Below are 24,849 nucleotides of genomic sequence, written 5' to 3' on the forward strand. Positions count from 1 at the left end.
AATAGGTCCTTCACCCCTGCGGAGGGGGCATGGCAACGAGAAGTCCATAGACTGCACCCTCCTTGCACACTCCACCCCATCAAGCCTGCCCCAGTAGTAGCAGTTCAGAAACTTAGGGAACAATGGGACAGGGAGCTAGACTGTGCTATACCAACTTAAACAATGGGAAATTGCTTTAGAATTTATATGGAATGTTTCAGATATAAGATTTGAGATTGATTCAGCAAAAATTGATATTTCAGTTATACTAGACTCCAAAACATCTCTACCGGAGACCTAATTAGAGATGTAATATTTCCAGAAATGTTGAAGCCATAGAAAAAAAACTTTTTTTTCAGGAAAAAAACAAATTTTTGGAAAAATTGAAAAAATGCGATAGCACTTTTTACAGATTGAAAGTCATTTTGTTATTTCAGGAACATCAAATTTAGTTATGTACAAGTTGGTTTGGCATAAAATCACATTTGGTATATTAAAAGTACATTTTATTCAAACAATTATTACAAATTGAATTTACTTTTTTCAATTTTTACTTTTTTGGTAACAAATGGATCTACAAGATCCTGAACTGTAAGGAACCTGTTTCATTTTGCCAGTTTATGAGAAGCAGGCAAAAAACAATTAAAAAACAGAAGAAACTATCAACATTAATAACAAAATTATTTATGTCTCCGTTAGTTCTCCACAGTGTCAAGCAGACATAAAGCATCCATTGCCATAAAAAGAACTGAGAAAAGGGGGTGGGGGAGGACCAAGATTCAATGAAACATTTTGTTCATCTTGCTAAAATAAAACATTCCATTATCCATTTTTTCTTTTTTAATTTTTCAGAAAAAACACAAAAGGCTCCAGAAAAAAACAGAAAGAATGCTTTTTCCCTAAATTTTTCTGATTTTTTTTCTGGGCCTTCACATCTCTAGACCTAACAGGTCACTAAGAGATGAATACTTCAAGCCTGGAAAGATAAATACCCATCATTTATTACACAATAGCCTGAAGACCTTAACATCCTTGCTACATTTGAACATTTTTTTATAAAAACCCAATTTCGCTTGGATGCCTATTTAGACATTTGGAAGGCATACATTGATTTGTGTGTATAAACTAAGCTGGAGGTTCTGATCATTATTGTATGGCTACTGTGAGCTGAGGGTTGTGGTTTTCTTTCCCCCCTTTTGTTCTTTAATAAATTTGAAAAGGGGGGGGGGAAGGGGGGGCTATCTAGCAGATAGCCACACACTGGATTTGCTAAGGACCTATATGTACATTCCAATGTTTGTAGGCCTGAATATGCTGGTGTGTCCCAGATTTTATTTTTTTAGGTTGAGTTTTTTCATGATTCCAAATCTGCCACCTCATCTCTCCCAATATAAAATCAGTAACAGGCAGACTGGAAATAGACTCTTGATTCTGAGTATTTCTTTATTACATTTATAGCTGTTCCACCTTTCCCCCAAGGAGTTCAAGGTCCCCTTTTCCCCATGTTATCTTCATAACAACTCTGCGAGATATGTTAGACTGAAACACAGTGACAGGCCTAAGGACACACTGCGAGTTTCATGGTTTTGTGGTGATTTTAACCCTGGTCTCCCAAACCCCTAGTCCACTTAATCTCTCTCCACCTTACTCCACATTCTGGAAAAAAGATGTAGAGGTGAATGGGGTGAGGGAGGAAAATAAATGTTTTCCCGTTGGTCTGGAAATGTATGGAGTCCCTTGTTAACAGTCCTGTGAGGCACCTTTATGACTAACCAGTTCAGACTGCAATCCTGTACTTACTTATCAGAAAGCAATCCCCATGGAATTCAGCAGGGCTTACGTCTGAATAACATATGATTATTGTGGCATGAATCCACACTAGAAATTGTGACAGCGGGAACCCGTTCTGGACCAAGGTAAAACACTTTTCAGTTTAGTTAGGTGCTATGTATTTGTACAACTGCAGTGCTTAAGTGTTAAGTGCAAGGGAGGAAAGCCAGAACAATTGGGCCATGACCCCGTGACCTCCTAGCAGCCCCACCAGGTTCAGTACGCATCAGCTGCACTGTATATATTATACACACAGATTTCAAATTAATAGGGAGAATATTGCCAGCAACCCTATTGTGCCTCCTTGCTTCTGCAGGTACTGCCAGTAGTGAAGAGGAAGGGAGGATGCACCACAGGCAGCGCAACGTTCCTCATTCCTCTGAGGAAGTCTGAAACACTAGAATCAGCAAGGCATCCCAGCTCACCTTTCTTTTACCTGTCACAGCCTGGAAGCATAAGAGAAATGAAGCTGTATCTTTCTCCATGGGGGCCAAGAGGATATCCAGATGGCCAGTGTGGCACAAGCCACAGTAGGGTCTCCTCTGTCATATACATCCTCCTCTGCATCCTTCCTATTCCACATTTTCTCTCTTCCTTCTATTACTCTGCAAGTTAGGACTTGCTGTCACAACACATTTATCTGAGGGGCAGTCATTTCTACAGCTCTTGAGATAATATGTTCATTATATTGTATGCCTAAGGGTTATCATACTTTGGACACATAATGAGAAGACATGATTCACTAGAAAAGACAATGCTGGGAAGAACAGCAGGGAGTAGAAAAGAGATGGATTGATTCCATAAAGCAGTGGTTCTCAAACTTTTTTGGTTTGCGGCGCACTGTAAAACAAAAATTTTCTGGCGCACTTCGTGTACAAAATTTAGAAAATATTAATATATTTTAAACTATGAATAAAAATAACAAACTATAGAAAACAATTACTTACACATCTTCTCATTTTTAAAATATACTTTCTTAATATTTGAGGCACACCTAGCGACCTCTTAGGGCGCACCAGTGTGCCTGGGTGCACCGTTTGAGAATCACTGCCATAAAGGAAGCCACAGACCTGAACTTACAGTATCTGAACAGGGTGGTTCATGACAGATGCTCTTGGAGGTCGCTGATTCATAGGGTCGCCTTAAGTCGTAATCGACTTGAAGGTACATAACAACAACAATGGGCAGATCCACTGCCTTTTTACTGCCTGTACATTGTACAACACCTAGTATTTATTTAAGTTCTTATTAAGGAATAAGAACAACCCAACAGTCCTAGAAAAAAAACTTTTGCCTCAAGGAATACCGATATAAATTTCATGTGCCCCTTCCACTCTATTAAGGCATTTAACAGGAAACCCAAGGAGTGACTCTCCACCCTAATGGCTATAATAGCCAATTATCATCCCATTTTGCATATTATGGTTGATCTTGTCTCTGATGTTTTACAGGATCTTATACAAGTCCTCCAAATTGTGATATTGTATATTATTCAAATTTTCTATTAACAAGTGAAAGAAAAAATGAAAAACCTCAGGCTTGTTAAGAAACAAGTAAGAGAGGCATGTAACTGTCACATCACAAGCTGCAGCAAGCACAGAAACAAGATGCAGATGGGATTACATCCCAAGGACAGGCTTTAGATGAGTCATTCTCTCAAGAGTTACCCAAGGCCTCCTTGGTCTCTTATCCTTTGGCAACATTTAAGGAATTTCTCTTACCATGTGTAAAATTAAACTAAATTAGAAGAGTGTAGGTGGAATGTCTATGAGGCAAGCCTTTTGGACAACCAAAACCAAAGCACCACCAAGTCCATACACCTATGTCCTGCCCAGTATAGGAAATGTGGGAGAAGGTGCCTATCAGATACCAGGAATCATTCAAAACTGAAACTGAAAGCAAACAGAAGGAAGAAATAAGATACTGTTCTGCTGCAAGCTCTTCACTTAGCAGGACTGTACTTATCCGCATATTAACGTTCAAATTCCTATTTCCATTTAATTTTCCTTCATTTCACTTCTGAACTAGTGTGTGTTTGTGTAATAATTCAGTGCTAAGAACTTGATTGGAATTTACTAGGATTTAAGGGTCCTATTCTGGGCTCCTGCTGGGAGGAAGGGCGGGATACAAATTAAATAAATAAATAAATAAAATATTCTGTGGTGTGTGTCAGCTAATGCTGAAAGTGAATAGTTTTTAGATCAAGTGGATCATCCTTTTGTGTGTTCACACCACTTTGAAAAATATGGATTGGTTCATGGCACCACTTAACATCCTCTGCTATGACAAGCATACACAATCACTGTAGGAAACGGTTGGATTTTTCTCCCCTTCTGCCCTCAGGTGAATGCTTATGAGTTAAATGGGTGTTCTAACAATGAATATGGAAACAAGAAGTAGTGGTCTATTTTGACTTTTTGACTGTTTTATTGTGTATGATGTTATTGTCAGCCACCCTGAGTGCCCTATTGTAGGGTAGAAGGGCAGGTTAGAAATATTATAAATAAATAAAAGCCTGGTCCCATTTGTCCACCACCAACTTGCTCTCTCTTTGAAAGGGGTCTATCCATAAAATAAGACAAATAATCAATTCAGTAATGTTTGCATTCCAGTCTCTCAGGTACTGGGAGGTGGGGGACTTGTGGATCTTGCATAAAGTCACTTCAGTCAAAGCTCACAGCTGTATTCTTATGTTAATCCAGAGCAGCTATTCCCCTCTGGCTCCAAACCTGAATTAGAACCATCTTTATCCAAAAACATTAGTATTAAACAACACAATCTATATGCAAGGCACTCGGCTCTACAGAATATGAACAAAGGTGCGTCACAACAAGTGTAACAGAGAGGGCAATCATCACCCCAAACCAGTATGAACTGCAGCATTCAAGTAAACTCTCAAGGTCTGTCCTTACCACCTCCTGATGCATGCAGTTAGCTGGCAGCAAGAAGGTTAGGAGCAGTCTGGAGTGTCAAGCACTTATATACACTGTCAGAATGATTTACCATTTTTAACCACAATCCCTCACTTTTCTCATATTTGGGAACCCTGACAAAGGTTCAGTACTTTCCAAAGCCCCACCACTTGTCAAGAGCTAGTGTAGGACAGCAGCTAAGAGTATATGCTGTGAACCAGAATGTTTGTGTTTCAAATCTCACATATGCTGTGAGCTCACCAAGTGGCCCGTGAGCAAGCCACACTCTTTCCTATACGAGGGAATTACTGTTGACATCAATCTCTTCTATAACTATGTCAGAATAACTGATATATTGTAGGTGAGGCACTTTGAACATTAAAAAGAATTCTGTCAATCGAGGTGAGGAACTGTTTTGAGCCAAGGGCCACATTCCCTTATGGGCAACCTTCTGGGGGCCACATTCACTGCCTGGTGGGCAGGGCCAGAGGCAAAAGTGGGGAGAGCAATGAATGTAAATGTTACCTTTGTACAGCAGGCTAGTTTCTATACACACAACACACGGCATTTTCAGAGGTCAAGGGCACATTCCAGGCAGGCAACAGCATTCAAGGATGTGGCTGGGGAGGGGGTGTGGCCTGAGGGCCAGACAGAGAGACTTGAAGGGCCACATTTGGCCCCTCAGCCTGAGGTTCCCCACCCCTGCTATATATGCTAAGTATTATTGGGGGCCAGCTCCCCTAAAACCTAGCCCCCAGAGGTCCTCTTGCCCCCCACTGAATGTGCTTCATCTTCTCCCTTGAAACTTAACTTTACCCCCCCCCTTCAAAAGCGCACGCACATACACACCGCCTCTGCTTGAGGGACTTCTTCTCTCAGCCAATCCCACCCCTTTAAAAAAGGGTGTGCTGCTCCTCACTCATTTTATTCCTCTTACTATTCCTTCCCTACTGGTAGTATGTCCTATTCCTTTTAAGGGTAAATATTTTTGATTTATTTATTAGCAATACCAACACAACAAAAAGTATTTCCCAGATTATTTACAAAAAATTAAATTCACAAATTTAATAACACTATAAACAAAAGGATGTAAAACTACATTTTGCCTGGGGGGGGGTGGAGAAGAGAAATGTCTGGTGAACTGCTGCCACCCTCCAGCTCCCAGGGTAGTGGCCTCTCCTCTAAGCGCCACCACTTGGGCTTCTACAGAACCATCTTGGAACAAGAAGCAGTAACAGCACCTTCTACACAAACAAGTTGTCTTTTCCATTTTACTGTAACTTTTTTAAAAAAGGATGCTTATTGTTTAATAATCTTATGTTAACCACATCATGAGGTCTACCTTTAAATACCTTAAATAAACAAACTACCACACAGCAAAATAAAAGCGTATTTCCCTGTCTACTAGGAGAGACATATGGAATTCCTTGAATATCGCATTCCATAGTTCTGGAGCCCACAGAAAAGGCCCGGCTTCTCATAGCTCGGGGTGGGAGGGCCTCTGGGCCAATCATAGTCCTTCAGAGGGAACCAATTGGCCTCTAAGGCTGTTTTCCCCAAACCACGTACACTAGTGACATCAGCTGATGGGTGAGAGGCTAGGGTGTAATGCTGTATTGGCTGCACAATCCAGTTCCCAGCTGGAAACAAGACTGTGCAGCCAAGGCAGCAGGATTTAAGCCTACTCATCAGTTGAGTGGGGATTAAAGCCCTATACAAAAGCACCCAAGAAGCTTTAGCAAAGGCTTTAACACAGCTCCTGTGTTCCCATTTAATCAAATGGGAGCATGGGGGCTGCCTTAAAAATTTTTTCCCAGTCTTCCCATGCTTTCCTTTTAAGTCCCCCAAGATCAAGGACTTAAAGAGGAAGGGGGACAGACTTGCAAACACCTCTTCCAAGTCTCCTCGTCCTTTCCTTTTAAGTCTCCAACTCTGAATAGACATAGGCTTTTGCAAGTCTCCCCCCTTTCCCTTTAAGTCCCCCATCTCAGAGACCTGAAAGCAAAATACAAGGGATTTTGAAAAGTGGGTCAATCTGTTAAATTTGGCCCACACTCATCTGATATAGATCCTGATAAGTATCTGGCCCATGGAGCCAAAAAGGTTCCTGACCCGTTGTAAATAACGAACTTATTCAGCTAGGAAACAAAATCTGGAACACGGCTTCACTGGCAGATCCTAACACACCACGGTGAGTATTATATGGAAAAAGGTACTTCCCAAACTGCTCAGGAACAAGCTACTACAGAGATTTAAAAGTGAAAACTAACACCTTCAACTGGGCTTGGAACCAAACAGAAAAGTGGCATTGTGTTTTCACCAACAGACACCTGTGAACAGATAGTAGAAGCATTCTGTACCACCTGTTTATCACAAGCATTACCTTTTATATAAAAGTTCCACTCATTCTTCCCCTCAAGTTCAGCCCACTCCAAGAAGGCTGGGTGGGAATGTAACTTATATCCTCAAATTTATAAAGTCCACTGGAGTGGCCACATTTTGTCTGTTACAACAAATGTAATAGAGAGTCTTGCGGCACCTTGAAGTGGTATCTTCTGTTTATAGTTCCTCTGCACCTCGGTATGTATGCATGTGTTAGCTCTGCAGTGTTTAAATTGGTTAAGTACAATAGTTAATTTATATCAAATACGAATGTATCACAATTCATTTGGCTGTCAATTTTTAAAAGGGTGACTGGCAGGTAGCACTTTTAACAAGGCTGCTTCTCTTTTTCTTGCATGTGGGCAGGAATTGCTCTTCTAAGATCTACTGGTGCACGCAACACAGGTAGGGCTGTGTGTATGTATGTATATGTTCAGTTAGGGCATCTTATTCCAGCCCTTTATTTAAGCACTAGCCTGATCGGTACAGGTGACCAAGAGCTGCATTCAGGTGAATGCATAACTTCTTCCATCCCTTCTCTGCCATTCCCAGAAGCTAGTCACTTTTGTGGGCTTATTTACAAGGCTGTCCTTATTCACATTTATTTAAATTGATCAACTAAAACATATTTAACTACTTGACTAACAGCATAATGCTGTGCATATTTATGCAAAAGTAATACTGTGTTCACATGGGATACACAGCACAGCAGCCTATGATTTCTTTAAGCAGTTTTCTTAACAGCTGCTATTTGTGTGCATATATCATATTGCAGCACACACATATATCACTTATTTAAGTGTGTCTTCGTATAGTCTTTTATCTTCTATTCTGCTGCTATTTTAAACTGGCTTTGCTTGTTAGGCTGTTTCTATTTTTTAAGCTTCATCATCATGTTGATCCCAACTTATGATGTCGATCCCTATGCATAGGGCAACCCTATGCATAGGGATTTCACGGTAAGCAGTATTCAGAAGGAGGTTACCATTGCCTCCCACTGAGGCTAGTCCTCCCCAGCTGGCTAGGGCCTGCTCAGCTTGCCACAGCTGCACAAGCCAGCCCCTTCTTTGTCCGCAACTGCCAGATGGGAGGCAACAGGGCTCCTTGGGACTATGCCGCTTGCCCACAGCTGCACAGGTGGCAGGGCACGTAACCCGAGCCACTCACTGTGGGGTGATCTTTAGCTGGCCCTTGACACACAGGAGACACGAGCAGGATTTGAACTCAGACTCTGGACTCCCAGCCAGGCTCTCCTCCCCACTGTGCTATACTAGCTGTTTTAAGCTGAATACTTTGTATTATTATGTTGCATTATATAGATTTGATTAACACCTCCATGTATACTTTTTGAAAAACGCAGGATATAAAGCAATGCTAACATTTTATCTGAAGATAACACTTCGTGTGTTTGATAAAGTGGGCTCTGGTCCACAAACGCTCCTGCCAGAATAAGGCTGCCATCCCATGCATGCACTTACTTGGGAATATACCCCATTGATCCCAAGAATAGTTACTTCCCGCTAAACATGCTTCCGGAGTCAGGCTCCATTAACCTTTGCCAATCTGCTGCTAGTTCAAAACACCTGGACAGCACCAGGGTGGCAAAAGCTGCAATCCTATGCACACATATGTCCCAGTAAATGGGCATCAATAGTGCACACAGAAACACCACCTGGGCATCAGTCTCCACTGAAGCTAGTAACCGAGGCTGCAATCATGTAACCACTTAACATGGGAGTGAACCCAGCTGAATTCAAAGGGTTGAATTACGATAAGCTGTACTCAGGATAGACCACCTGGATGCCTTGAAAAGAGGATTAGCCAAACTCATGGAGGATAAGTCTATCAACGGCTACTGGCCATGATGCTCTGCCACTAGTCAGAGCTGCGCTTCTGAAGAGCAGCTGCTGGAAACTGCAGGAGAGGAGAGTGCTCTTGTGCTCAGGACCTGCTTGCGGGCTTCCCATTGGGGTATGTGGTGGGCCACTGTGAGAACAGGATGCTGGCCTAGATGGGCCACTGGCCTGATCCAGTAGACAGGCTCTTCTGATGTTCTGATGGGAGTTAAGTGAGCCAAGACTACCTGACATCCGTTTATTTTGGCGGGTCTTTGTGATGTTCCTGTAAGTTAGCATCTGTAAATATGATAAGTGCGGGTCTATTGGGTGATGTATGGTAATTGACTGAGAGAGAAAGGGGGAGTACATGGGTGAGAAGCTGAAGTGTGCTGGATGATGAGTGGCTGGCTGGCTGGCTGAAGGTATAAATGGAGGTTTGTGAGTGATGAGTGGGAGTCGGTTGGAAGGTGGGAGAGAGAGTCGGTTACAGAGAGGTTGTTGAGTTGGTTGGCAGAGTTCTGAGGGAAGTTTGGATTGGATTTGGCTGATATTTAAAGAGGATATATATGAACAGAAACATAAAGAGTAACCATATATGAAACCATACGCTTGTGAAACATTCCTAAAGTAATCTTGTTATTTCCTGTTATTAGTAAATAAATACTTCTTTGGTTTACCAAAGGCCTGATCCTTGGCTGGGGAATGTACAGACCAGAAGGGAGGGCAAGGTAATTACCAAGGCTGAACAGAAGCAGTACCTAATGGTGGCAGCGGTGAAGGGAGGAATTGTAACAAGTCAAGTATCCAGAGCAACCCAGAGTTGTATGCTTTTTATATAAAGATACAAGGGGGTTGGGAACAGCATAAGCACGCAGTCACAAAAGTAACCAGCTAGAGAGAGACTCAGGCAAAGTCTCTGGGAGTATTGGTTACAGGACGTGACTGGTGGTGCTGCCTAGCAGTGGGATCTAGGGAGATCTGTGCTACAGCGGAGTGAGAAACCATATAAAGGACGGTCCTGACTGGTGGTGTCCCTGGTGGTGCCTAGTGAAAGGCAGTAGCCACAAGCAGGTGGGAACCTGACAGGGAGAACCAGGGAAGGTCGTCACATGTGGTGGTTGGGGTGGGATACGAACAAAAGAGGATACGAACAAAAGAGGATACAAACAAAAGGAGAGTCCGGATACGAACAAAAGTCCCTAAACAGTGGTGTGACTGTAAAGGAATAACACATAAAGATTACTTGTGAGTGAGGGGCAAAGAGTGAGTGAGTTCCGAGAAACATGGCTGAGTTTATGAAGATGAAGAGAGAGGAGCTGGTGGAAAAATATATAATGTTCCAGTTACCTCATGAGGGTAAACGGGTGGATGAATTGAGAGTGGCTTTAATATATGACAATCCAAACCAAAGAACCTGCAAGAGAGGAAACCCCAGAAGGGTGCTCAAGTAATCCTGACTATATGGAGTATTTAAGAGAGAAGTTAAGATGGGAACATGAAGAAAAAGATAAGGAACGTGAGGAAAAAGATAAGGACAGAGAGATTGCAATGGTGAAAGTGAGAATGGAGGCAGAAAGATTTAAAATGGAGGTGGAGGAAAAGGAAAAGCAGCGAATGTTGGAGACTGAAAGGATGAGAATGGATACTGAAAGAGTGAGAATGGATGCTGAGATACAAGTGGAAAGATTAAAATTGGATAGAGAGAAATTTCACTCTGAGGAGACAAGGAAAGAGAGAGATGGAGCAAAAATAAAAATTACTCCAAAGGACTTTGCTGTCTATGAGCCTGGTCAAGACCCTCAAATTTATCTCACAACGTTTGAAAAGGCAGCTCAGATGTAGGGGCTACCTGAAGATAAATACATGCAGTATTTATCAAATCTGATTAAAGGGGAATTGGCTGAAGTGTATCAGTACTTCTCCTCAGACAGGCCAGTAACATATGCGGAATTCAAAGAAGCAGTGTTTAAAAGATTCAGACTGGGGCCTGATTATTTTAGAAAGCTTTTCAGAATCTGCCAGATACAGACAGGGAGGTCTTTCACGGAGCTGGGAGCAAAACTGATGGACATATTTGAGAAATGGCTGACAAGTGCAAAAGCCCAGTCTGTGGAAGAGGTGAAAAACCTCATGATATTGGATCAGTTGTACCATCAATTGCTGCCCGAAATTAGGTTGCTGGTGAAAGATCGTGCCCGTATATCTGTAACAGAAGCAGCGGAGCTAGCAGATCATTTTGCCTCAAACAGATCTGGGTGGATGGCAAAACCACTAAGAGATTTTAAACTGAGACCAAATAACAATGGCAGAAAAAATGTGGCACCAAACGAAAAAGATACAGTTTTGTCAAATAAGCTGGTCAAAGGTCCAAGATTTGGACTCAAGCTTGAGAGAAGAAGTATGTGTGCAAGGGGCAAAATATTGGGCTTTGCTAGATACTGGGGCTTCTCAGACCTTACTGAGGCCAGATTTAATAAAATCTGAAGAAATTTTACTTCAGGAAAAGCTGGTAATCCAAGGGGTAAGAGGCGAACCAGAAAGCATTCCCATGGCCCTAATAAAACTAAAATGGAGGGGAAAGGAGGAGACGTACAAAGTGGGGTATCAATGCTCAGCAAGAAGAACCTGTGATTCTGGGCAGAGATATTATGGGGGCAGGAGGAAAAATTTATGTGGTGACTAGACAACAACTTGGCCAAGCAGCAGAAGCCATTTTGTCAAAGGCTAAAGAAAACAGGGTGGAACCTGTGATTGAGTCTGAGGTTGCCGTAACAACTGTTAGTATGCCTAGACTGAATGAAATAGTGTTACAAATGGGGTCTGACACAGAGACACAGGAGTTCAGGGAGGAGCTGAAACGTGATAGCAGTTTGAATGTAATGAAGGGAAAAGCCCTCCAAAGCAGAATTCCCTTTACAGAAACTCTGAGGGATCAAACTGTGTGGGAGAATGGTGTGCTGTACAGGCTGAGGTTGCCTAATGAATGGGAGAACCACTGTGAAAATGTGGGGAAAAGTGGGGGGAAATCAAAAGCTCTACTAAGATTTCCTATTCCGTTCGTGTGTTATGTTGTGAAAGAAACCTCACCCATTTGGTACTTTTATGGGGGGAAGGACTTTGGAAGTGCACAACCTACATCTTTGGTTAAAAACTATATTAGTCTTCAGAGTTGTCCTTCTCATACATCCAAGAGGCATGGGTGTAATACATCCTGTGGGGAAAGAGGAAGGAACCCAGATTTCTTGATGGAAATACAATTAAGCAGGGTGAGATTCAAGCCTGAAGTATATCCATCTGGCGAATCAGAATGTGAGGTCAACTTGTTAAAGCAACCAGTTTCTTGTCAAGTGGTTGTGGTTCAAGATCTTGAGAACAGAGATAGTTTGAATACATCTCAGATAAATAAATTTCTATACCTTCACTGTAGTAAAGAAATGTTTAGAAAGGCACATTCTAAAATGTTGACAGTCAAAGCATTGCAGGTGTGTCCTGAGTCGGGCAGATCACAAGAGTGTTGTTTACGAGTGTCATTAGTGCCACTTTGTTTCACTATTGATCTGGATACCCTGGGGTTCTTGAAGGATTTCTTAACTAGTCTGTCTACAGAAGTAAAAATCCTAATGACTCTAGATCATGGGGTTAAAAAGCCTCATGGTGCAGACATAACATGTACCTTACCCAAGCATCCCAGTAGTTTAAAGGAGTCAAGCCCAATTATTTCTTTCTCATTACACAAACGAGCGAGTCAGAATGGAAGAGTGCTTGAGGAAATCAGGAAACAAGAGAGCATTTTTAGGTATGGCTGGTTTTAACAGAAAGTTTATAAAGGGGTTTGGTGAGATAGCAACCCCACTGCATGAGTTAACGCAGAAAAAGTGTGCTGAGTGTGTGAGATGGGACGAACGGGGCCAAAAGGCTTTCGACCAACTGAAGCAAGCGCTGTGTCAGGGTCTGATATTGATAGCTCCAGACTTTGAACAACCGTTTATAGTGGCAACAGATGCATCTGATTTGGCTCTTAGAGTTGTGCTGATGCAAGAGCGAGAGGGCATCAAGCACCCCATTGCCTACTTAAGTCACAAACTGTCGTCAAGGGAAAAAAACCTACTCTTTGGTCCAGAAGGAGTGCCTGGCAGTCGTGTGGGGCCTGGGAAAGCTGAGACCCTACGTCTGGGGAAGGAGGTGCACGGTCATCACGGATCATCGCGCATTGCTGTGGCTGGACACTATGAAAAGTAGCAACACCATGCTGCAAAGGTGGTCCTGGGCACTGCAGGAGTACCAGATAGACTTTGTTTACATCAAGGGAAAGAAGGTGTTGGCAGATGGACTTTTGAGGCAGATGGCGGATACTACAATCAAGTGAGCAAGATGTAATTGGAAAAGGACACTTTACCCCAAAGTGATGGACACTTGTAGATAAACGCGACGTATTAATCCTGGGTACAGGAGAAATACTCTGCTGTTATTTAAGGGGGGGGGAAATGTGATGTTCCTGTAAGTTAGCATCTGTAAATATGATAAGTGCGGGTCTATTGGGTGATGTATGGTAATTGACTGAGAGAGAAAGGGGGAGTACATGGGTGAGAAGCTGAAGTGTGCTGGATGATGAGTGGCTGGCTGGCTGGCGGTATAAATGGAGATTTGTGAGTGATGAGTGTGAGTCGGTTGGAAGGTGGGAGAGAGAGTCGGTTAGAGAGAGGTTGTTGAATTGGTTGGCAGAGTTCTGAGGGAAGTTTGGATTGGATTTGGCTGATATTTAAAGAGGATATATATGAACAGAAACATAAAGAGTAACCATATATGAAACCATACGCTTGTGAAACATTTCTAAAGTAATCTTGTTATTTCCTGTTATTAGTAAATAAATACTTCTTTGGTTTACCAAAGGCCTGATCCTTGGCAGGGGAATGTACAGACCAGAAGGGAGGGCAAGGTAATTACCAAGGCTGAACAGAAGCAGTATCTAATGGTGGCAGCGGTGAAGGGAGGAATTGTAACAAGTCAAGTATCCAGAGCAACCCAGAGTTGTATGCTTTTTATATAAAGATACAAGGGGGTTGGGAACAGCATAAGCACTCAGTCACAAAAGTAACCAGCTAGAGAGAGACTCAGGCAAAGTCTCTGGGAGTATTGGTTACAGGACGTGACTGGTGGTGCTGCCTAGCAGTGGGATCTAGGGAGATCTGTGCTAGAGTGGAGTGAGAAACCATATAAAGGACGGTCCTGACTGGTGGTGTCCCTGGTGGTGCCTAGTGAAAGGCAGTAGCCACAAGCAGGTGGGAACCTGACAGGGAGAACCAGGGAAGGTCGTCACAGTCTTTTCGAAGAATGATTCCAAGAACATTTAAAAAAACCAAAACCAACCCTCTGGATACAGCCCGCTCACTTCTGCGTAAACATGCACAGGATGACGTTGCCAGCGGCTTCTGAGGAAGCATCCATTGACGAGGGCGCTGTCAAAGGCGCCACAAGATTCACCCAATAAAGGAAGCGCCATCATTGCTTCCGGGGGGGGGTGCCATTTAAACCCACAGATCGATACAGGAAACTATTATTGTTAATTCATTAAAAGGCTCCACCTCCCCTCAGCGCCACCCCTTCCTTTGTTGTCCCTCCAAAATGGAGGCTCCCCCCAAAAAAAGTCCTCCTACCAACCAGCACCCCCTTTATTTTCCACCCCCTTTCCAGGGTCCCCCCGGGTTCACCTTCATGACCGCTTCCTTCGCCTCAGCGGGGACGGGCGAGCGGGGAGAAGGGCGCCAACAGCTCCCAACGGTCTCCCTCTCTCTTTTGTGCGCGCGACGCTTTAATACCTGCGCGCGCGACCCGCCCTGGCGCGCGGAAGGGGCCTCGCGGCGGGACCACCTATCAAGAGGAAAATGGGAGGGGCCGGGGAAGGACGCCGCTCACCTCCCCAACAAGCACCACCCCGCGTTTTCATTGGCTACCCCTGAGACCCAATGAGAGCCCAGGCTTCCTCGGCGGTGCCACCAATCAGAGAGAGGAAAGGAGGGAGGCGTGCCTGTTTTCTTATCTATCGGAAAGGAAAGGAGGGGGAGGAAAAGAGGTTAAGAGGGAGGGATAAGGAAAAGCGGCGAAGGGGGGGAAGGAATGGCAGTGACGTCACAGTTTTGCCTCTCATCCCAGTCTCGTAGGGCTTGATTCATTTGTTTTTATTGACTTTCTATGAATAATATTTGCGGGGGAGGGGGGACAAACGGAAAATGATATTGCTCGAAGGCTCTTATTTATTTTATTTACAAAAATATTTGTATTATTTATTTATTTATTTTGTTTCATTTATAAACCGCCCATAGCAAGTAGCTCTCTGGGCGGTGTACAAAAGGATAAAATACAAGAAGTATCACAGTAAAATCAGATTACAAACGATAAACAAAACAACAAAACAGAATAATGTATTAAACAAACTATAAAAGTTTAAAAGCATGAACATTAAACATTAAAACATTAAAATGCCTGGGAGCATAACCAGGTCTTAACCTGGCGCCGGAATGATAGTAACGTAGGCGCCAGGCGTACCTCTTCGGGGAGGGCTATCTTGTTAAAAAGCGGTTTACAACTTGTTTTTTAAAATAACAACCACCACGGAATAAATAAATATCAGTAAAATAAAGGTCGTATATCTCTGTTTAGGAAGGTCTGTAAATACATGCTTTGAGGCTGCAATCCTAATTCCACTTAATACGAGAGTAAGCCCCGCTGAATGCAATAGGATTTACATATGCACAGACGTGGTTAGGATTGCGCGGTAAGTGATTAAGGCTGCACTCCAATACACACCAGGGAGTAAGTCCCACTGAAGCCGGTGGAGCTTTCTTATGAGTAGACACGTATTGGATTGCAGCCTAAGAGTACAATCCAATACATGTCTACTCAGAAGAAAGCTCCATTGGCTTCAATGGCACTTACTCCCAGGTAAATTTGAACTGGGGTCATACCACCAGCTTGTGATGTTGTGGCTTATGTTACTTTCATAACCTTTATTTTGTTGACCACCCAGATTCTTCTTGGAGCATATTGTGAACAGGCAAAGAACTTGAAATGTACCAGAAGTAAGCCAATATCTAGTATTTTGTAAGTCATCAGAATTGCATGGTGGATGTCAGAGTCTGCACAGCTGTCAAGTCAATGCTGAAATGCTGTCCTGCACTCCCAAGTGTTCCCTTTAAAAGTTGTATAATTGAAAAGCTGCACCTAAACAAGCAACAACCCTCATCTGCATCACTATTGTTTTTGTTGCAATTTTTTTTACTATGTTCTTGTTGCATTGTTCTTGCATTGTATTTGCATTGTTCTTGTTGCATTGTAATTTTAATGTATATTTTTTACTGGTTATTTCTTATGTATTTTTTTTTGTAATATGTTTTAATTTCGAATTTACCATTCTTGGGCAAGGTCATTGAGCGAGTGGTGGCAAATCAGTTACAGACACACTTGGATGAAACGGATTATCTAGATCCATACCAATCGAGTTTCAGGACTGGACATGGAACTGAAACAGCCTTGGTCGCTCTGGTAGATGATATGAGGAGGGCATTGGATAGGGGAGAATTCACCTTCCTTGTCCTCCTGGATCTCTCAGCGGCTTTTGATACCGTTGACCACGGTATCCTTTTAGATCGCCTGGAGAGTTTGGGATTGGGAGGCACGGTTTTACGGTGGTTCCATTCCTTTCTCTCCGATAGGCGTCAACAGGTAGCATTGGGTGATGAGGTTTCAGACCCTTGGCCTCTCAATTGTGGTGTGCCACAGGGTTCTATCCTCTCTCCCATGCTATTTAACATCTATGTAAAGCCGCTGGGAGCGATCATCAGGAGATTTGGGCTGCAGTGCCACCAATATGCGGATGACAGCTCTATCTCTCATTTAAATCTTCACCGGAGAGGGCTGTGGAGACCGTATCCAAGTGCCTGGAATCTGTGAGTGGATGGATGGGTAGGAACAGGCTGAAACTGAACCCTGATAAGACCAAGGTACTACTTGTGGGAGACAAGGGAGGGTTGGGAGATGTTGACTGGTGTTTGGCAGGGTGAGGTTGCCCCTACAGCCTTGGGGTCATTCTTGATTCCAAGCTGTCCATGGAGGCTCAGATTTCGGCTGTGAGCCGGGCAGCTTGGTATCAATTACATCTTATACGTAGGCTGCAACCCTACCTCCCTGTTCAACAGCTCCCACTTGTGGTACATGCCCTGGTCACCTCTCGATTGGACTACTGTAATGCGCTCTACGTGGGGTTACCCTTGAAAACGACCTGGAAATTGCAACTTATACAGAATGCAGCGGCGCGCTTACTTACCAACAGCCGTCGCCGTGATCACATTACGCCGGTGTTATTTGATCTACACTGGCTGCCGGTTGTTTTCCGGGCCCGATTCAAGGTGTTGGTATTAACCTTTAAAACCCTGTACGGTTTCGGCCCGGTTTACATGAAAGAGCGCCTCCACCGCCACCAATTATGCCGCCCGACCAGATCAGCCACTCAAGGCCTTCTCTCAATCCCACCAACCAAAAACAGCTAGGTTGGTGGGTACTAGGGAGAGGGCTTTTTCTGTGGTGGCCCCCACTCTCTGGAACTCCCTCCCGTTTGATCTTCGACATGCCCCATCCCTGGATGTATTCCGCAAGGCCCTGAAGACGTGGCTATTTCAACAGGCCTTTGAGATCCTTGGGATGGGTTAATCTCCATGATTTTGTCATCTATTATATGCTGCAAATGTAAATATTTTATAAATATATTGATGACTGTCCAGTATTTTATTTATTGAGACTAATGTGACTGCATTTGATATTATTGTATTTTATCTCATTTTAATGTACGTCGCCTAGAGTGGCTATCTGCCAGATAGGCGACACACAAATTAAATATTATTATTATTTATTATTATTATTTAATATGTTGTTCACCACTTTGGAGGCCTTTTGGCCAAAAAGTGGTATATAAATAAACTATAAACTAAATGTGTATTGGATTGCAGCCTAATTGCATCCTTCCACCGCGATCCAGAACGTTGACTGATGCGCTGGTTGATGCTTTTAAAAAGTGTATGTATACAACTGAAATATATTTGTTATAGTGACTAACAAAATGGCTTCTGCCTTCTGCATGCGACAACTTTGCACCTGTGGCCATATCGCAAACTGCTGCTGAAAACTTAACTGTTTTAAAAATTGCTCTGCCAGGCAATTTGGGAAGCTGCTATTTGATAAACAGAAGGGCCCGAGCTTTACTTGACCAGCCCTGTACACATGGCAGACAGAGGCCTTCCAGTGCTGTCAGGCTGAGGGCTGGCCCTCTCATTAGGCCAGGGCTGGCAACCTACAGCCCTAGGACCAATGCAGCCCTGGTTTTTGAAACTACAGAGCCTTTTGCAAGCGATCAATTCTGGCAGCAAGGGTGATCTCCTCCTTCCCCTGGCAGTCCATAGGCAGGAAGAGAGAAATGGAAGGGGTAGTCCAAAACACACAGAGAGAGAAAGGAGTGGCAGAAAAAGAGAGGAAGAACTTTAGTCTCTGGTCCACCCTTTGCTGGCTTCTCCCCTCCTACAAGGGCCGGCCCATGATATTTTGCTACTTCAAACACGGACAAGATGGCACCTTCTCCCATTCCACGTACAGGACCCGACTAGACGGATTCAAACACTGTGATGGGTCACTTGAGGCAGCAGAATAGTTTAGGGCCCCAGGACAGACTGTTAAGAACATAAGAACAGCCTGCTGGATCAGACCAGTGGCCCATCTAGTCCAGCATCCTGTTCTCACAGTGGCCAACCAGGTGCCTGGGGGAAGCCCACAAGCAGGACCTGAGTGCATGTACAGCTCTGTCCTCCAACAGGAGGCTATGGCAGGTTGGGGGGCTGCCACTATTGCCACTTGTGGAGGTTGCCTCACTCTCCAGAATAGCAGGGCTGGCCCTGACACCCATTGCTGACAATCAGCCCCCGGCAGATGACCCCAGGGGAAATGGTGGCCCTTACAGAAAAAAGTTTGCTCATCCCTGCAGCAGATGAAAAACAGAGAACCAGTCTCAAAGATGCTGAAGAAGAGTCATGCACTTTTTATTCATGTGTTTCAGTCCAAACAGGCCTTCGTCAAGGGCTATTATTTGTTCTTGTAAACAGCACAAAAATACCTTGTTTTAAGATCACTGCAGGCAAAACTCCTCACAAAACTCTCCTGCGTTAGGCAAAAAAAAGTAGTTTATTTAATCTAATGTAATTGTAGTTTTACTGCCCAGGAGGGGGAGAGGTGCTTCTGAGGACTTTCTGCCTCAGACGTGAAAATAATTTGGCTGGCCTTCAGTACTATTTTGGGGACAGTGATACCATTTGCTGCTCCACCTCAAGCTGCAAAATACCTTGGGCTGGCCCTGATGAACCCACAGAAAAGCAGTTTCCACACTGCTGCTGCCATAATTCCTAAAGACCTGCAGAAGGTTTTCTTTTTGTCTTGTTGTTCTCCTGCATTTGCAAGCGCTTAACAAGGTTACATTGTCATGCTTCCGAGTTGAGTTGGTAAACCTCTCTTGGGCAGCTATTTTTATGCCGTTAAATCTTGTTAAAATTATACCAGGTTATTATATTAGAGTTAGGATGCAGAGTTAGGAACTGCACAAGAAAGAACAGTCGTACCTCATACACAATAATATAAAATACAGTAGTGACAGCTGAACAATCTGTTAGACTTTTCCCCCCATTATATGTAGGTTAATTCCTACATATAGAGAGATAATGGCTTGCAGAAAGCACTCAGCAAATCCATGGCAGAGAATGGGACCTGAATTAACTTTACTGACTACTAATTGTACCAGTTTTAGCACAGTAGATAAGGGCAGTAAATGCGAGCCAGAAAGTTGAGGGTTCAGATCTTACCTGATTAGGGAGCCACTAATTCTCAACCTCAGTCTTTATCTGTAATATGGGAATAATACCCAGCGTAACATAGTAAGAGTGCCAGACTTAGACTAAGGAGACCTGGTATCAAATCCCTGGGTGATCTTAGGCCAGTCACTATTTCTCAGACTAACCTACCTTACAGAGCCTAGGAGGAAAAATGAGAGTGGGTTCCACAGATACCGCTCTGAGTTAAATGGAGAAAAGGCAAGGCTATCTTACTTTACATTGTTAGTGTAAGGATTACTGAGATAACATATGTGAAGTGTTTTCAACAGTCAATGGGATTAGAGCAGTGTACAAGGCTCCCTTTCTCATTCTATCCTCACGACAACCTTGCAAGGTAGACTGACTAGCCCAAGGTTATCTAGTGAATTTCATGACTGAAAGGAATTTGAACCTGGGTCTCCCCAGTCCTAGTCCATCGCTCTACCCTCTATACCACAGTGGCTCCCAAATTCCATACGGCAGTCAACCTAATCCCAGACTGCCCTCTTGGAGAGGAGCCAGGAGATGCAACAGAGAAAAAAGTCAGGGCAGGCAAAGTAATCACCAACTGTATTGCTAAGGCTGGTGCATTTTATCAAGTAGCATGCGTTTCTTCGATACAGGACTGCTTCTTCGCAGGAACTGGCCTCTTTCGACTCAACATGTTCTCAAGGGAGCAGAAATGGTTTAATAATTGCAGGGATTAAGCTATTTTATAACAAATACATGTCAGTGTTCCACTGCATCAATGCCTGTGGACAAATGTGAGACAATCTCAAACAGGACAGGCCCTCTTTTACAAATGCATCCGGCTCACTAGCAGTGGGGCATAAAACACCTTTTTTCTGTAAAAGGTACACTGTATGTGCTTAGTGAAAATAGGTTATCATACCTGACAAAACAAAGACTATATAGGTATGTATTTTGATGAGCTTACTGTTTTACTGTTATTCATTCATACATTTAGTTGTTTGTTTTATGTTGTCCTCTGTCCTGGTATCAGCACTGATGGATTATGGGCTATTAACTGGGGAGAAGAGCCTGGCTGGGAGTCCAGAGTCTGTGAGTTCAAATCCTCGCTCGTGTCTCCTGGGTGTCAAGGGCTAGCTAAAGATCACCCCCACAGTGAGTGGCTCAGGGGTTACGTGCCCTGCCACCTGTGCAGCCGTGGGCAAGCTGCATAGTCCTATGGAGCCCAGTTGCTCCCCAGCTGGCAGTTGTGGACAAGGAAGGAGCTGGCTTGTGCAGCTGTAGCAAGCTGAGCAGGCCCTAGCCAGCTGGGGAGGACTAGCCTCAGAGGGAGGCAATGGGAAACCCCCTCGGGATTGACTTGAAGGCAGTCAAATTTTTTTTCTGGGGCAAAGACTAAGAGTCACATCTTTTACATTTATTTGCCATCTCCTCTTCATAACGCAACCCCAAAGACTTGCCATATTTTTCAGTATTTTCAGTATATTTTCAGTTCAATATCAGCATTTTCTTCCTGTAAATATATTTTTGGACTTATGCTCTGATCTTATGCCTGTTCAAGAAGTCCCATTGTACTGAAAATAAAGTCCATTAGAAAAGATAAAAAATCCATATTAGGGCAAATGGGGGAAGAAATAACAGACATTCAAAATAAAATCAGAGAATGTTCCCTCAGAGACTAAATGCTGAGGGAACATTCCCTCCAACTGCTATACAAAGCTGTCCAATTTGGCTTCTTTTTTTTATTTAATTGTTTATTGACATTTTGTAAAACAGAAAATATTTAGACAAATACATATAGGAAAGAAAGGGAAGAAATAAAAATAAATAAAGTGAAAATGATACAAAACAAACACAATAAGGAGCATATACATTCTGGATAAATAAAAAGTTGCATTATCAAGTGAAGGCAAGAGTCACATTGAAGGTAAGCCTTTCACTAAGCACACCACCTAAAATTTCTGCTTTTGCTAACATGAAGACTCCCTCGTTTCTCTTGACTCCTGTTTTCCACCTACTAAGGAACCTCACAAGAACAGAGACCTGGGTAACAGTTTTTGTGATTCTAGAGATTGGGGATCAGCCTCTGTTCCCAGTATGCCTTGGTGCAACCTGATACTAGCACCTAAGCATTCTTATTTGAATATCTCCTAACGCCAGTTATTCCATTAAGTTTGCTACCAGATGCAGATTCTATGGCTTCACCATCAGCCAACTATTTTCCTCTCCCCATGCCATCTATTACAGTCTGGAGAACTGAAAAGCACCCACACTATTTTGTGATATTTTGGTTGGCCTGATAATGGTATTTGCCACTGTGCCGTGAGCCATACTCACAAGTAGGTAAGCCTGGAGAAAAAGCATTTCCTCACCCCATCTCAGAACATCCTCTTTATCCCCAGAATGTCCCCATAGATATTAGTTATTTATTACATTGTTATTACACCCTTCATCCAAGGAGCTCAGAAAGGATGACTCGCTTCTCCATTTTATCCTCACACCAACCCTGGGAGGTGTGGCAGGTTAGTGTGAAAACCAGTGACTGGCTCAATGTCCCTCACTAGCTTCATGGCTGAATAGGGATTTCTTCAAGGAGTTTAGGGTAGCATACGTGGCTCTCCCCTCCCATTTTATCTTCACAACTGCGAGGTAAGTTAGGCTAAAATCATCAATGGAGGTTCATAGCTGAATGGAGATTTGAGTATCCTGGCTCTGACTCCCATGCTCTAATCAATACACAACACTGGTTTTCATTTCCCATCCACCTTGTGCTCCTCAGATCTTGCACCGGATTTACCGGCATCCACCCATCAAAGTCGGTTCACTGCACGCACCCTCCCTTGTCCCATCGCCAAAGTGGAACCTTTGACAAGGGTGTCCGATGTTTCCGTCCCAACGGAACTCAATAGTGCGCCGTACCATAGCCGCGCTCTGATTGGCTCCAAATGGGAGCGCGCGAGGGCTCCTGGTCTTTCGCAATTGGAAGGTTTAGGAACAAGGTGCAGTTGTCCAGGTGATGGCGGCGGTTGCCTAGCGCGTGTGCATCCTTCGTCGCTGTCCCCCATTGAGTTGGGAAGAGGAGGAGAGCTGCCATCGCCATGGCCAGCGTGCACGAGAGTCTGTATTTCAACCCTATGATGACCAACGGGGTGGTGCATGCCAACGTGTTTGGCATCAAGGACTGGGTCACCCCATACAAAATGGCGTTGTTGGTGTTGATCGGCGAGCTGGGCCGGGCTGGGCCGCATCTCAGCCTGCTTGAGAGGAGGAGTCTCAACCGCCTCTTGCTACCTCTTCTGCAGGTGGGGTAGGGACCTGGGAGGGGAGATGGCGGGGTCTTGGTGTGTGGATTATATGCCGGCATGTCTGTTGTCATGGACGACAATTGTTACGTGAATGACTGCTGTTAACTATGTCCTTTCTGTATTTCATTTATCTGTGTCTTATCGTTTACAACACAACATATCTATATGCAAACACACACACATACACCTTTAACTCAGGATAACGCTTCACAGACCTGATTAAGTGGTCTGCTAGAAAGCTTTTGCTGTAATAAATGTGTTAGGCTTTGAGGTTGCATGATCTGGACTGGGGGAAAATGCCCTATGAAGAGAGATTGAAAGAACTGGGCATGTTTAGCCTTTAGAAGAGAAGACTGAGGGGAGATATGAGAGCACTCTTGAAGTACTTGAAAGTTTGCCATGCAGAGGAGGGCCAGGATATCTTGTTGATCGTCCCAGAGTGTTAGGACATGGAATAATGGGTTACAGGAAGCCAGTTCTTGGCTGAAAATCAGGAAAACTTCCTAATTGTTAGAGCGATATGACAATGGAACCAATGATGTAGGGAGGTGGTGGGCTCTCAAACACTGGAGGCATTCAAGAGGCAGCTGGACAGCCACCTGTTGGATGTGCTTTTATTTGGATTTTGTGCAGGGAGGTGGTCTCAGTGGCTTATAGTCCCCTTCCAACTCTCCGATTCTATGATTCTATGGTGCCACAAGCTTCTTTGTTTTTGCTGCAATAGGCTAATATGGTTATCCTTCTGGAATATGTTATTTAAGGGGATGGAAGCTAGTAGTAACAGTAATAATGGACACATGTATAACACTTTTAAGGGTTCATAATGTTTCACGTGCAATATCTAGTTGTAGTCCTTACAGTAACCCTGTAAGGTACATCAGTATTATCCCCCCATGTTGCTGGTGGTGGCAGGCACTAAGGCTAAGAGAGAGTGGCTTGGCTAAAGCCACCTTGTGAATTCAGGGCACTGGTAAAACTCAAACTTGGGACCTCCTGATTTGCAGCTAAAATTCTTCAACTGCTATGCTATGTTATAGCATTATTAAATAGAAAAAAGTGACTGTGCCAGTGACATGATAGGGGGCTTATGAGATGATGCAGGCTATGACAAAAGCAGATAGAGAGGTTTTTCCTCCCTCAATGCTAGGACTAGGGGATCATTGCTCAGAAATGATTGGTAGGAGATTCAGGACAGAGAAAAGAAAGGACTCCTTCACACAATGCTTAGTTAACTTATAAAACCCAGTCCCACAAAAAAAAGTTTGTTTGTTTACTGCATTTATAAACCAACTGTCTGCCAAGGCATCCAGCCAAGGCAGTTTACCGCTTTAAACTATTAACATATACAAGGTGCAAAGTTTAGACTGGAGTTCTCTCAGACAGATCAGTGGTCTCTTCAGGAACTGATAGCCCAAGCTCTCTGGCCTGGGCTTTTTCACTTCTGCCTTCCCTCTAGGCGCACAGGAGTTTAACTAGGGAAGGTTGAGAGGTTGCCGCAACAGTTTTCTCAGGCTCTTGATGTCCACTGGTTTAGATGGCTTTAAAGGGTGACTAGACAAATTCATGGAGGAGAAGTCTGTCAGTGGCTATTTGCCATGATACTGACATGGAACCTCAATTTTCAGAACAGAATTTAACATAGTTGCTGGGAAGAAATAGAGGGATAGAGCTACAGGAATACCCCGCTATATGGACCTTCACTTAACATTCACTCACTTTTACGGACATACTC

The 24,849-nt window shown here is 43.6% G+C and overlaps 2 protein-coding genes across 4 annotated transcripts in view; one reads left to right on the forward strand and one right to left on the reverse strand.

The window, feature by feature from the left end:
- Positions 1 to 14,829, reverse strand: part of RNF34 (ring finger protein 34) — a 26,410-nt gene extending 11,581 nt beyond the window's left edge. Inside the window, exon 1 of one of the 2 annotated variants that reach the window (XM_061603193.1) lies at positions 14,650 to 14,829. In XM_061603193.1, coding sequence (XP_061459177.1) covers positions 14,650 to 14,655 — 6 coding nt within the window. In that variant the 5' untranslated portion in view covers positions 14,656 to 14,829. The remainder of the gene's footprint in view (positions 1 to 14,649) is intronic. The other variant, XM_061603192.1, reaches the window with a different exon arrangement.
- A 5,904-nt stretch (positions 14,830 to 20,733) lies between these two features.
- The window catches only part of ANAPC5 (anaphase promoting complex subunit 5), a 44,180-nt gene continuing 40,064 nt past the window's right edge, over positions 20,734 to 24,849 (forward strand). Inside the window, exon 1 of one of the 2 annotated variants that reach the window (XM_061602691.1) lies at positions 20,734 to 20,757. Coding sequence is in view for 1 of the 2 variants with exons in the window: in XM_061602690.1 (XP_061458674.1) it covers positions 22,911 to 23,114 (204 nt within the window). In the remaining variant the exon portion in view is untranslated. Of the gene's footprint in view, positions 20,758 to 22,761; positions 23,115 to 24,849 lie in introns of those variants that run through there. The other variant, XM_061602690.1, reaches the window with a different exon arrangement.

This window comes from Rhineura floridana, chromosome 19, assembly GCF_030035675.1.
Source record: "Rhineura floridana isolate rRhiFlo1 chromosome 19, rRhiFlo1.hap2, whole genome shotgun sequence".
NCBI classification, from domain to species: domain Eukaryota; kingdom Metazoa; phylum Chordata; class Lepidosauria; order Squamata; family Rhineuridae; genus Rhineura; species Rhineura floridana.